Source organism: Cynoglossus semilaevis, chromosome 13 (assembly GCF_000523025.1).
Source record: "Cynoglossus semilaevis isolate Cse_v1.0 chromosome 13, Cse_v1.0, whole genome shotgun sequence".
Taxonomy (NCBI): Eukaryota; Metazoa; Chordata; class Actinopteri; order Pleuronectiformes; family Cynoglossidae; genus Cynoglossus; species Cynoglossus semilaevis.
In genome coordinates, this window is record NC_024319.1 from 1114604 (window position 1) to 1127445 (window position 12842).

Below are 12842 nucleotides of genomic sequence, written 5' to 3' on the forward strand. Positions count from 1 at the left end.
GTAGAGGAGATCTGAGGGAAGACAATAGGAGGAGCAGCAGCACAAAGGAAGGAGTGGAGGAGAGGAGGAGAGGCTGAAAACTGAGGAGAGCTCCACAGACAGTCGACTTGGAAGAGGACAGGTAAATAAAGACTGAAATGAAAGGAGGAAAAAGGAGGAATAGAGTCTGAGTGGTCAGGTATCGGACTTTGACAGGATGTCCTGCAGTAACAGGAAGCTGACAGTGGTGGTGCTGTGAACCCTTTGAACTCTGCACATGCACAGAGTAGGAAAAAAAAAAGAAATTCAAGTTGCTGCATGTTTGTTTGACACACGGCGCTTAGCACTTAGCATTTGATCAGAACTCTGCGGGCTCTCGGTTTTAAATATTTAATTGTGATTAATCACAAATCATGTTCACAGTTAACTCTCGAATAATACGTTTTTTAAAAATGTACTTTGAGAGGAATGTTTTCCTTCTAGTTCTCTTTTGAACACGGTTGTTGACAAATGGTTGTTTCAAACAGTTTTCTGCTCGTTGTAATGTCAACAATCAATAGGGAATATTCTGCAGAATGACCAAAGAGCAAAGATTATAGTATGTCAGAGGATCTTGGACCATGTATTTGGATGAAAATAGGTTTGTACTTACCGATACTGCGTACTGGTAAAAATCAGGTGACCAGAGTCGACCTCAGGTCACAGCTGGACTCATTTGTCTCCTGTGTTTTCTTGTGTTTCGTTCCTGCAGCTGTGTTACCAAAGTCTGTCGGAGGATTGACAGACGGCAGTGTCGAGAGTCAAGCCATGCATCCCAGTCCTTCGGTGGGCCGACCTCCGGGTCAAAGAGGACGGAAGCCAGGGAAAGTAAAGGTCAAAGGTGCCCTTGGTGACAAGGCCTCAGGTTTGGCACCACAAACTGTCCAGTCGAACAAAGAGGCTGGACTTTTCAAGGTCCCCAAGAAACGAGGACCAAAGCCAGGATCAAAGGTGGGAGAATTGTTCAGAAGTGCTGCCAAAAAATGTTCACCGTTTAAACAGAAACTTTTTTACGAATGATTTAACACTTCACTGTGGAGTCTGTGGAGTTCAGTCTGAGCTCCTCCTGTAAAACTGATGTTAATTGTTTTACTTTTACTCTCAGACTCAGCAGTAAAACCTTTCATGAAGACTTTGAACTTTATTTGATTCATTTCATTCCATTCTTTTTTCTTTTTTTTTTCCTGACAGATGGCCTGGAAAAAGAGAGCGGGTTGGCTGGAAGACTCCATTGCCGTCCCAGGAAGGTCGGTAGCAGGCCCAGGGAGAACGAGGGGCAGGCTGCCCACCAACTCAGCACAGAGACTGGGACAACAGGCCCTCACTCAACCCACAAAGATCCCAAAGAAGAGAGGGCCGAAGCCTGGGAGCAAGGTGTGTGTCATTTCAGCCTGGTTTGGTACAGAGTCAACAGATTCAGTTGAAAGTATTTTTATTTTACAACAGAAAAGGTTAAAGTTGATGTTACATGGCTGTATGACTTTGGATTTACAATTTGTTTGTCATGTCAGCAGAATGTCTCTTATTATTATTTTTATTTGTTTTTGTCTCTATTCAGAGAAAACCACGGCTGGTCCCTAATCCCGTCCCAACGTCTCCCATCAGTAGCACTCCAGAACCTGACACCAGCACCGTGCCCCAGGACAACGCCACCATCCCCAACTCTGCACTCCAGGCTCCCACAGGTATTTAACCCCCCCACCCTCACCCTTCACAATCACTTTGATAACAGTTTTGAGAAAGAGAACATGATGGTTGGTATGTCCTGTCGTTGTAGTTTGCGTCTACCTGAACAAGTACGGGAAGGTGGGGCCCCATTTAGACCAGAGGCGTATCCAGCAGCTCCCAGATCATTTTGGACCGGGCCGAGCCTCCTCCGTGCTGCAGCAGTGCGTCCAGGCCTGTGTGGACTCCGCCCACAGCCAGAGCACCGTCTTTTCTTGTCTTAAACCTGGTCAAGGCGGCGAAGTCATTTCTGGTAGGACACACTGTCTTGTCATTTCCTCCTTTATTTGATACCATTAAAAATACCATCAAATACCATGATACCATCAAAAAAAAAAACTGCAATAATTAATATTTCACTATGATGTGAAATCATACATTAATGAGTCGTTTCCAGCTGAATTTGTAACACGTTTAATTGTTTAGAATTTTTAAATACTTAGGTTCTTATAAGCTCCTTTTAATAGGGCAGGAAAAAAAAGGTTTTTTTAAACATAAAAAGGTTTTTTAAAAATTCTGTCCCTTGTGTTTTCAGCCTACTTTGACCAGCAGCAGCACACCCTGACCCTTCCGACAGTCAGCAGTGTCACTTACGTCCTGCGCTTCCTGGAAAAGCTCTGCCACAACCTCCACTGTGACGCACTGTTTGGGAGCCAACCTGTGTCCAGAGGAGGCCTTTACTACAACAGTCACACCTACAGCCCAGGTCTGGTTAGGTGTGCAGTCAGAGTGACAGATGGGTTTATGGTATAGGTGGGGGTTTGCTTTGGGGCGCACAGGGGTGAAGGTCAGCAGGAGTCAGGGAGTAAATGTATGTGTTAGGGTGTTAGTAACTGCAGTGGATAAATATATGAAGTGTTAACACCCAGTAGTTTGACTGTCTGGTGGATCCGTCTGGGTGAAGGTGTTTCTGTCTTCTCTCAGGTGAGTCCTTCACAGAGAGGAGCATCACTGCATCAGAGCGCTTCAAAAAGGGACCTCTGTCTGTGGAGCTGAGGTCTCCCACAAAGAGCCTGCACCATCCTGACTTCACTGGTAGGTTAAGGAGTTACATACAGAACAATGTCACCTGTTACTGTAACCACCTCCACCTTAACTGTCCCTCTGATCTGTCCATCCTGGTCAGTCCCAGTGGAGATCTCAGCATCTTCACCTCCACCTCAGCCTCCTGTCCTTCAGACACAGACACTGCCTCTAAACCTAATCATGTAAATAATCTCCAACTCTGTTCCCCCTCAGGCTCAGGCAGTTTGAGTCCCAAGCCCAGCGGTCAGGACCCCAACCTGTGGACGGTGGAGGAGGTCATGCAGTACATCAGAGACATCGATCCAGTCCTGGCTCCACATGCTGATCTGTTCAGGAAGCACGTAAGTTTTTCTTTATGGTAAAACCTCCTGGTAAATATGGTATTTAAACAGAACAACAGGATCATATACTGTAGAAGAAGGGTTTCAGACCAACAACTGGTCACTGCTGTAGGACTCTGGTTCACTGGGACATTGAAGCAGTCAATAAGGACGGTCATAAAGGCAGTACTTCAGAACAAACTTACCTGACTCTAATCAACAGATGATTTATCTAAAAACAAACAATCATTTTATTCTATTTTAAAGCAGTTACTATTGATTTCTTAAATACATTTTATTTTAAAGCAGTTACTTTATGATATATGGATTTCAGTTGTGGTGGAACAATAAAGTGCATTTTAATAAAACATTTAAGTTTTTGGTCAAAAAATATTTGACCAAAAACAAGGGAAACATTTCCGGTTCAAATAAAAGTTGTTTGATGAACAGACGTCCTGGTGAAGTTAAAGAACAAAATGTGTTTATTTTCTCGTCTCTGTTTCTTCACCACATTCACAGGTACAAACTCACAGTACAATTACAGCTGTTCTAGTCAACATCCGTCCGCTCTGTCGATCATCTGTGGAATTTTATTTTTATTTTCATTTCAAAAGTCCAGGGTCTGTCAATCCATCTACGGGGAAAAAACAAACTCAAACCAGCTTCCTGTCCTGTATTTGCTGAGGCAGAGTTTGGAGGTTAGGGTTGTTGACCAGCAACAGTGGGAAAAGAGAACATTATTTGGTGTTTTGGGGTTTTTTCTTGCATCTTGAACCTCCTTGTCTTTGGTGCACCCATGATACAGAGTTCATCCATCCATCTTCTACCACCTATTACATTTTTGGACACTAGGGGAGTGTGGTCCAGCCTGGACAATCCTCCAGTCCACACTGAGTTGACCTGTTGACCTAATCTTTAATCTGAGTGTTTCTGGACTGTGGGTTTGAAGATGGAGAATCTGGAGAAAAAAATGAAAGTCTTTGTAGAGTTTTTTTTTTTAAGTTTCACAGAGAGTAAGAGGAACCGCCTTGTTATTGTTGGATGTGGTTGGTTGAGCGAGCACAGATTCACCACTTCAGAGGACAAGTGTTGTTGTCGTGTGTGCTTATTTTATGATGATAATAAAGGTGATGGTTCGTCTTCGTCAGCGCTTCAAATGGACGTGTGTGATGTCACTGGACGCATTTTTGTTTTGTTTTTTTCTGTTTAGCCACTTTTGTACCTTTTACCGTGGGAATTGTGTTTCTCGTCCCCCTACAGGAGATCGACGGCAGAGCGCTCCTGCTGTTGCGCAGCGACATGATGATGAAATATATGGGGCTGAAGCTGGGCCCCGCCCTCAAACTAACTTTTCATATTGATAAGCTGAAGCGCCCTTGAGGTCAGGTGACCTGAAGGAGGCGCTAAAAGGACTGAAGTCGAACCCCCGTCCCCCGTCCCCTTAACTTCTGTCTTCTGTTGTCGCAGCCCAGTCCTGACGTCGGCCAATGAGAGACGTTGTTTTTGTGTAGCACAATCCGTTCGCGGCCCGATGAACCGGCTCACCGTGGTCTGTCCTACATTTCAGTGTAAAGTCAAGATGTTCTCCGTGGACACTGAGCTGCTCTGCTCTCACATATAATCTGTACATACCTCACATTTTTAACCATCGACCTGTATTTTTGACTTTCTGTCTGAAGGTACTCACAAAACAGAGAAAAATTTGGTAGAAAGTAAAAAAAAAAAAAAAAAATTTAAAAACACTAAACTCATCCTCAGACCTGGAGCAGAGTCTGACACCTGTTTCTGTTTAAGACACAGGTTTTTTTTTTTTTTTTAAATAAGTGAAAATGGTGAGGATAAAAAAAAAACTTGTGTCTCAAACAAACTTTACTGGATGTTGTTTTCAGTGGCTGGTCTCGCCGTTATTTGTACTTTTTTTATTTTTTGATACTATAAAAATAAAGTTATTAAAGTGACGACATGGTTTAATTACTATATTGGAATTCAACTCTTTAGATTTCTATAAAACCATGAACAGCCTGTGACCTCAGGGTCAAAGGTGACGAACACTGGAGTGTTTTAATAATGGGAGACGTTTGTGTGTCTCGTTACGTGGAGTAGTACCTCTGAAAATATAAAAGTACTACAGGGTGATTAGACCTGCAGTGTTCACATAAGACATAAAAGTAGAACTGCAACTGCTACTACAAGGGGGCGCCAAAGTACCAAGAGTAATCCATGTTCCATAGTTTGAGAACCCTGACAGTTTAACTCCAGATTAATGTCGAAGGAACGTATTTCAACAGTGAAAAATCTATTTTTTTTTGTGACCCTGCGATGGACTGGAGATCTGTCCAGGGTGTAACACCGCCCTCGCCTGGTGACTGCTGGAACTGACACCAGCACGGATTACATGGTAGACAGAGATAATTCTGATGACTTTATTTACATGTTAATTTTTTTGTAATAAAACACTATTCTGTGCATTAGCTTCAGTTGGTTCGTTCTGTTACCTTTGTGGTGAAAGGGTTCACAGTTGGACAGATAATGGAGGTTTGAAACTGAGTGTGGGTCATTTTCGGCGTTTTTTCTATGCTGCCACCAGGGGGCAGCACAGCCCAGCATTCCCCCTGTAGGCCTTTCTCCTTGGTGTTTCTCCTTGAGCCTCACTGTCACGTACCTCCTTTGGTGGCCATTGCTCCATCTGGTAGATCGAGCAGGGTCATTCATATGACGTCGACTCCCCCAACCCCCTCACACACACACCATCTAAAACAATATATCTACTCAAGGACTGTCCCTGTTGTTTCTGTCGAATATTGTTTGTGTCCACACACACACACGAGTTGACGGTTTGACTCCTGAGGCAAGGCAGAGAAAAAGCAGAACATTACCAAATCCTGTAAAAACAGGAAAGTGAATGAAAGACTGACCAGAGCCGTGACTGTAACTGACAGGAGTGATCATGTTAGTGTGTGTGTGAGCACATGACACACACACACACACACGTACAGCCCGAGCCTCTGTGTTCTGCTGGGTCACATGTGACTGCTCAGAGCTGTGTAATAGCAGGCAGAGTGTTGTGTATGGAGCCCGAGCTATTTATAGAAATAACAGCTTGTTCTCTCGCTGCATGTTGTCTTTCCGAAGGTTGAGAAGCAACGTCTCGCTTCCTAATGCTGTGTTTGTGTGGCTTTTATCCTTTCACCTCGGCTTTGGTTCTGTCAGTGTCACGGGTCTGCCGTGGACGCGCCGGTCCGCACCGGCGTCGTCATCACAACACGGGTGATGTGATGTGATGTGATGGTGGACCATGTTAGTCCAGTGGTCGACCGCAGCCTTCAGACTGTAAACCAGATTGAGTGTTCGAGCTACAGGACTGACCGAACCGAGAGGAGAAACTGTTATATTTATACACAGAGTTAGTACCTCTGGGCCGCCCCACAGGCTCACACCTAAAACCACAGAAAACAACAGGAACTGTGCAGTGGGCGATAACAGTATGTGGACTGAATAAGATATATAATTAGTCATTATTCTCATTTGTCGTTTGTGTTTATTATTATTTTTAAATGGCATTCTTATTTATTCATATTAAATTGAAACCTTTTAGCATGTAGCGTTAGCTCATACTATAAAAACATTCACAGCCATTGCTTTAAAATCTCAATTGAACTAATTTGGTACAAAAACTTCTTACAACAATTACAGATCAGTGAGATCTGTGGGACAAATCTGAATGTATTTGCTTTGCTGTGCCGTCCTGCACTGGTTATAGGAGGGCCTGCCCCCCCCACTTTGGGAACCCTTGAGTTAGACTGAAGATTAGATTTAAGTATATGTACATATGTTTAAATGTTATGGTTTTAAGGAGTGGAGAATGGATTATATCTTTGTGAAGGGCTGACAAACCCTGTGTGTGTGTCTGTGTCTGTGTGTGTTTGGAGGAAGTAGATTAGAGAAGAATTGCAAGGGGGAGGGAAAGAAAGAGATTAAGACAATGAGAGGAGAGCAGCAGCAGAGGACAGTTGTGTAATAGATGGAACTGCTGCTGCGTATGCTGCTGTTAGCTAACGTTAGCTACAACAGTCCTGGTACAGACACCAGAGCTAACGCTAGCTACAAAAGACAGACAAATGGTGTGTCCGGCCCACAACAGACCAGGTGACAGAGTCAGAGCCTAAAATGTTGACTATAGCAGCTGGAATTGTACTGTGAGTTTGTACTAATCTGTGGATGTAGTACTATGTAGTACTATTGAAAAATGTACCATGCTTGAACATTTTTGTTCTTCCACTTCATCTTGGTGTCTCTTCACTGATTCCCTCCTCAACTGGAATGTATTCAAATGAAAAACGCTGACTATTGTGTCAAATATTGATAATTTTTTTTTATTTTTCTAAATTTAAATCATTAAATCATTTCACTTCGTGGCCTGTAATTAGATCAGTTTTAATTCTCTCCCACCACTGGTACATGTTTTTCTTCTTCCCACCCGGTCTGGTTCGGTCCACTGCAGCCCCCCCCCACCTCACCTCTGCTCCTCTTTGTCCTCACTGTGTAAATCACACATCCCTTAAATATTTACCACCTTTCTGTGTCCGAGCCACCTCCACACAGGAGTGTCAGCCGTGTGCAGAAAAATAAATTATTTACACCCCCACTCTCTTTACTTCAAAGAGCTGGCAAAAGCATTCAACTCAGGACTTGACGGTGGGGGGAGAGTGTGTGTGTGTGTGTGGGGGGGGGGGGGCGCTGCTGCTCGCCCATCACTAGGCAACCTCTGTGTCACCTGCCCAGACATGCCCCAGTCATTCAGTCAGTCACTTTGAAGACACATGAACACACACACAGTACGGTTTTTAAACGACACACAGCTGAAGAGCGATGCTTTCACTAGATTTTACCCATAATTCCCAGTGGTTGATGGTCTGCTGTAGTTGTGGACGGTCATCGTGGTCAGTCGCTCCAAACATTTGTCAGTGTCTGAGCTCAGTCACTGACCCTCAAACAGAGTTGGATTTTTCTGTGCCGACTCTGGACACAGTCGGGTGGAGCGACCCCATGATTGAGCCAACTGCAGGAAGTAGAGTCAGGAGACAACAGGAAGTAGAGAGAATATCAGGACAAGGATGATGAAGAGTGGAGGAGAGACTGATGGAGCTGTGGGGTCAGTGTGATGTTGGTCGGAGGTCAGAGGTCGGAGTTTGATGTCTTCACTTGTCCTCGGTTGCTTTGTCCAATCCTGTAGTCCAGTGGCCATAGAAAAAAAACCTACTGAAACCAGTCTGTTAGTCTGGACTCCAGGTCTTCGTGGGGGGGGTCGGGGGTGAGGGGGGGCGTCCATCAGCCCTGCTGTCGAGGTGAAGAATGTGACTGTTTGAGCAACACATCCTGTGACTGAACCCTGCCCTGTGGGACCACATGTTCATTTACCCCCCACCACCATGTAGGCACCATCACACACACACACACACAGACACACACACACACACAGTTCCTCTCTGTGACTGCACAAAGGCCTGACAAAACCTACGTGGTGTCTTGTTAAAGAGACAGGCTCAGACATGTGTCCTACCGTGGGACATCATGTCAGTGTGGAACTCATTCTCATGTTTTCTCTTCTGAGTTTTTTCTTCTTTTTCCTCTGTTCTTCACACCGAGAGGAGTTTAATATTATTTAACACAAAACGCAGCGTAAAAACGACCAAAACAGTAGAAAATGTGTTTGTGTTTTCACTAAAACACCTCATATAATTCACTCACAAACACAGAACTGTGTGTGTGTTAGGTATCAGGCAGCAATCCTAATGTTTCAGGATTAAGTATTTGATTCCAAATTAAAAAGAAAAAAAAAATCAATTACAGACATTTTGCGGCCGAAAAGAATTCAATTACAGACATTTTGCGGCCATTCTGCTCTGTTTGGTTCTATTTTAATATTTTCTTTCTTTGTCACACGGCGGGGAAACTGCACTAATTCATAGTTTGTCGTCAGATTTCGTCGGTTTTGCGTGAATAATGTTTTAATAAAATAGTTTTGAAGCATTAGCCGTGACGGGGCACGGCGTAAGTATCAGCAGAAAGGGGCAGGTGTGGGGGGGGGGGCACTCCTGGGACCCTCTGGATTAAACTGTTAACTGTGGGCAGGAAATGAACCCCTGGCCCTGTCACAGCGCCATCTAGAGCAATATGTATATATCAGAGTTGAATCTTTTTCTTCACTGCATATAGAACATTTGCACAGTTCTGTGTTTTTATGGCGATAAAAAAATCTCAAAATAACAAAGACGTTTGCAGACTAAAAACCATCGTTGGTAAAATCAAACCCCTCCCCCTCCTGTATTTCCTGCTAGTTTAACTGTACAGAATCCTACACTTCCTGATTCCTCAGTCCTTGTCTCCTCGTCTCCTCCCGTCAGTCACAGCCTCACTCTGACTCTGACCTACAGTAAGAAGTGACAAACACCGGAAGACGCAGCTGAGGCTGAGTTGTGTCACAGCTGCTGTGGTCACAGAAACAGAAGTAAGTCTTAACGTCTGATGGTGGCGTTGGCACGAGCATAGGTGTGTGTGTGTGTGTGCACGTACAAATGTGTGTGTGTGTGGAGCAACAATCAACCAATCACAGTGGAGTGTCAGTGATGAGACTAGTGTAGAGTCTGGACCAGTGACCTGTTACCGTAGAACAGTACCAGGACCTTTGGTCCATTCACACCAAAAAACACACGACGACAAACACTAGAATTTGTTTTTTTCTATGGTTGAGTTCTATTCAGTGTTCGTGGCTGAGGGGGAGCAGGGGAGGGTAGTCATGTGACGGAGGAGGAGGAGGGGGCGTTTGATGCATCCACTCGTTCTGACCTCGTTAATTAATGTGTGAAGAAGAATTCTCAGGCTCTAAATCCAGTCATTCCAACTACAGTCACTTATTGTTGCTATTTTATTTTTTTGTCCGATTTTTCTAAGTAACGTTCGTCAGCTGACTTCCGAGGCTAAAAGTGAACTCAATCAGCGCGGAGCTAAATGGGGAAAATGTACGTCTAAGTTTTGACAATGGGTCAAAGGCCCCCAGAGCTGAAGTCATCGTGAAAACGCTGAGCTTCCACACAGTTCAACTCCATCAGTGTGAAACAGGTGACGTCGAACCTCAACCACAGTTAGACGTGAGCGTCAGAGGTCAGAGGTGTTCTGACCTCTGACCAGACCTGATTTACAACGTTAAATCCCAAGGATTGATCAGAGAACGTTTATCATCATGAAGACGGACAGAAGAGGGGAGAAGACCCCCCCCCACTCACCACCACATAAATACACCACCTGTGTGAACGCCTTCACACAAATCTACAGAACACTGCCCCCCCACCCCCACCCCCCAGACTGACCCTGACTCTTCAGCCCCACTCTGCTGCTCAGAGGAAAAGCAGTCAATAAAAAAAAAGCAGGTCACAATTCTAACCAGGCCATCTTTATTCATCACCCCTCCCCTCACCCAACAGGAACCCCACCCACCTTGACCACAGAGAAGGGGACAACATAAACAACCAATAAATTAGAATCTGCGTGATTAAGGCGGTTCTACGTTCTCCAGTAGAACACAGACAGTGTGGACATGGTTTACAGCGTGGTACAGAACAACAGGAGGTTCTTCTGAGAGGACGACGACTAAAAGGCAGCGCTTTACTCAAAAGTCAATCATTCTGTTTAAAAAAAACCCCAACGAAACAATCAGATTACACCGTGATGGACGCTTCTCATGTGACACCCCATGTCAACCAGGCTCCGAGAGGAACGACGCGGCGCCGGAGCCGCTGTCCTCGGCGAAGCCACTTCCTGGAGGGGGCGTGGTTTCTGTACAGTTACTTTCTTTTTACAGAGGAATAAATAGAAACAGCTTTTTTTTTTTTTTTACCAGTGAACTGTCCAGGTGTAGGAGCTACACAGTGTCATAGCATTGTTCAGAGTGGCTTTTAAATCATCATTTACTACATTCATTTCCTGGGGAAAAAAAAAAAATCAGTGGATAAAAGGAGAGCCAGTGTTCTCCGTTGAGCTCCCTGTGCTGGACCTTGTAGTTTCACTGGTACAGAGAAGGTTCCACCAAACGTACTGAGCACCTTTATCCGACCACGTCACCGACGTGAGGTCCTCTCAACAACTGACGGTGCTGGGCTGCTGTTTGCTGACAAAGTCTGAAATGAAGTCAAACTCATTCTGGCCCAGGAAAAGTTCTGGCAGCTCTTGGACTCGGTCCAAGCCCAGCTCCATGACCAGGGAGGTCAGGACCTCCTCGTCGATCATGTCGGCGTCCATGCCATTTAAGGCCAGTGCCGGTCCGGCCATGTGCTGCATGTTTGCCAGCTGAGCAGGGTTCATACGGTACTGGTTTGCAGAACCCAAGTGGTTTCCAGCAATAGGCCCCAGTGGATGTCCGTGGTACTGCGTGTTGAGTTTTTGCAGCTGCATGCTGGCCATGAGTTGCTGGGACGTAAGGCCTCCGTTCATGAACTGCTGCTGCTGCTGCTGCTGCTGCTGCTGGGAGTGCTGGGCCTGCTGCTGGTGCTGTTGTGCATGCATGTGATGCTGCTGCTGCGGGTGATGCTGCTGCTGTTGCTGCGGGTGGTGTTGCTGCTGCGGATGATGATGCTGCTGCGGCTGCTGAGGATGGTGCTGCTGCTGGAGTTGGCCGTTGAACATCATGTTGCCAGAGGTCATCTGGTGGTGACCCATCTGTGCCCCGTTCAGCTGTCCATTCATGGGCGGGCCCACCATGCCCTGCCGCTGCCTCAGTGTGGGCTCCATGTTGGCTTGGGCTCCGCTGTAATGCATCATCTGACCACTGGGCATCGCCCTCATGCCCTGCTGGTTGGCATGCTGCTGGTGACCCGCCTGCAGACCACCGTTCATGCCCATCCTGTACCCGTGGAGGCCGGGCCCCGCTGAGCCGTGGTTCATCGGGATCATGAGATGTTCGGCCATATGCCCCCTGCCTGTCAGAGGAGGAAATGCAGTTAGCTGGTGCCTCAGTGACAATGTGGACCAACAAGAACCAGGACTGAGGCCGGTCTATCAGTTAACAACAACAAACTCAGTGCTTTTCACTGGCTGTGTAGGAACAGCAACACAAAAATACACAATGACACGAGGATTTCTTTAGTGGCCAGTGATAAAGAAGGAATTTAAAAAAATCTGGAACCACAGAAGTTTTAAACATTTCCTCACCCATCTGTAGTAGTTCTACTATTACATTCTTTATTGTAACGACTTTGTAATGGATAGATAAAGGATGGATGATTAAAACAGCAAAAACATCCCAGAATAATTTGCTGCTGCTATTGAAAAAAGCAAGAAGCTTTTGTGTGAAGCAGAATTATCAGGACAAACGCTGTGGAGCAGATGATGGAGAATGTACACAGAGAGAACTCTAACAAAGTCATGTAGTGAAAGTCATCCTAACATGTTATTGTTTAGGATGGTTTGGTTAACTGATGTATGATCGATGGTGACCACTAATGGAGAGACAGAAGACTGCACATAAAAACACACTCCTGCTCCAGACTCAGCTCTGATTGGTACATTCCTGAGTCCTGAACTTCCTACTCCAGGTTGAATTAATAGATAGATGGGCAACATGTCGGGGGTCTGTGGGTTCTATGTACGACAGACTGAACGGTCACCTGCAGTTTAACTCACGTTTGGTTTAAGCTGTAACATGCTGTAAACCACAAAACTAACTAACACTTAGTTTGTCACCACTAAAAATGTGATTTG

The 12842-nt window shown here is 45.3% G+C and overlaps 3 protein-coding genes across 3 annotated transcripts in view; 1 reads left to right on the forward strand and 2 right to left on the reverse strand.

Annotated features, from left to right (window-relative positions):
* The window catches only part of LOC103387886 (polycomb protein SCMH1), a 12000-nt gene extending 6953 nt beyond the window's left edge, over positions 1-5047 (forward strand). Inside the window, exons 11-15 of the mRNA XM_025061346.1 lie at positions 1796-1996; positions 2279-2449; positions 2668-2778; positions 2983-3110; positions 4350-5047. Coding sequence (XP_024917114.1) covers positions 1796-1996; positions 2279-2449; positions 2668-2778; positions 2983-3110; positions 4350-4469 — 731 coding nt within the window. The 3' untranslated portion in view covers positions 4470-5047. The remainder of the gene's footprint in view (positions 1-1795; positions 1997-2278; positions 2450-2667; positions 2779-2982; positions 3111-4349) is intronic.
* Positions 5048-10517: 5470 nt separating this feature from the next.
* LOC103387897 (cbp/p300-interacting transactivator 3-like) lies at positions 10518-12743 on the reverse strand. Its single transcript, XM_025061331.1, has one exon. The coding sequence runs from the start codon at positions 12048-12050 to the stop codon at positions 11223-11225; it is 828 nt and encodes a 275-aa protein (XP_024917099.1). The 5' UTR covers positions 12051-12743; the 3' UTR covers positions 10518-11222.
* LOC112486269 (cbp/p300-interacting transactivator 3-like) overlaps positions 12170-12842 on the reverse strand; it is a 5164-nt gene continuing 4491 nt past the window's right edge. The window contains exon 3 of the mRNA XM_025061453.1: positions 12170-12176. Coding sequence (XP_024917221.1) covers positions 12170-12176 — 7 coding nt within the window. The remainder of the gene's footprint in view (positions 12177-12842) is intronic.

Excerpts from the sequence above, each read along its gene's own strand:
- LOC103387897 (XM_025061331.1), bottom strand. The coding sequence starts at position 12,050 with ATGGCCGAACATCTCATGATCCCGATGAACCACGGCTCAGCGGGGCCC.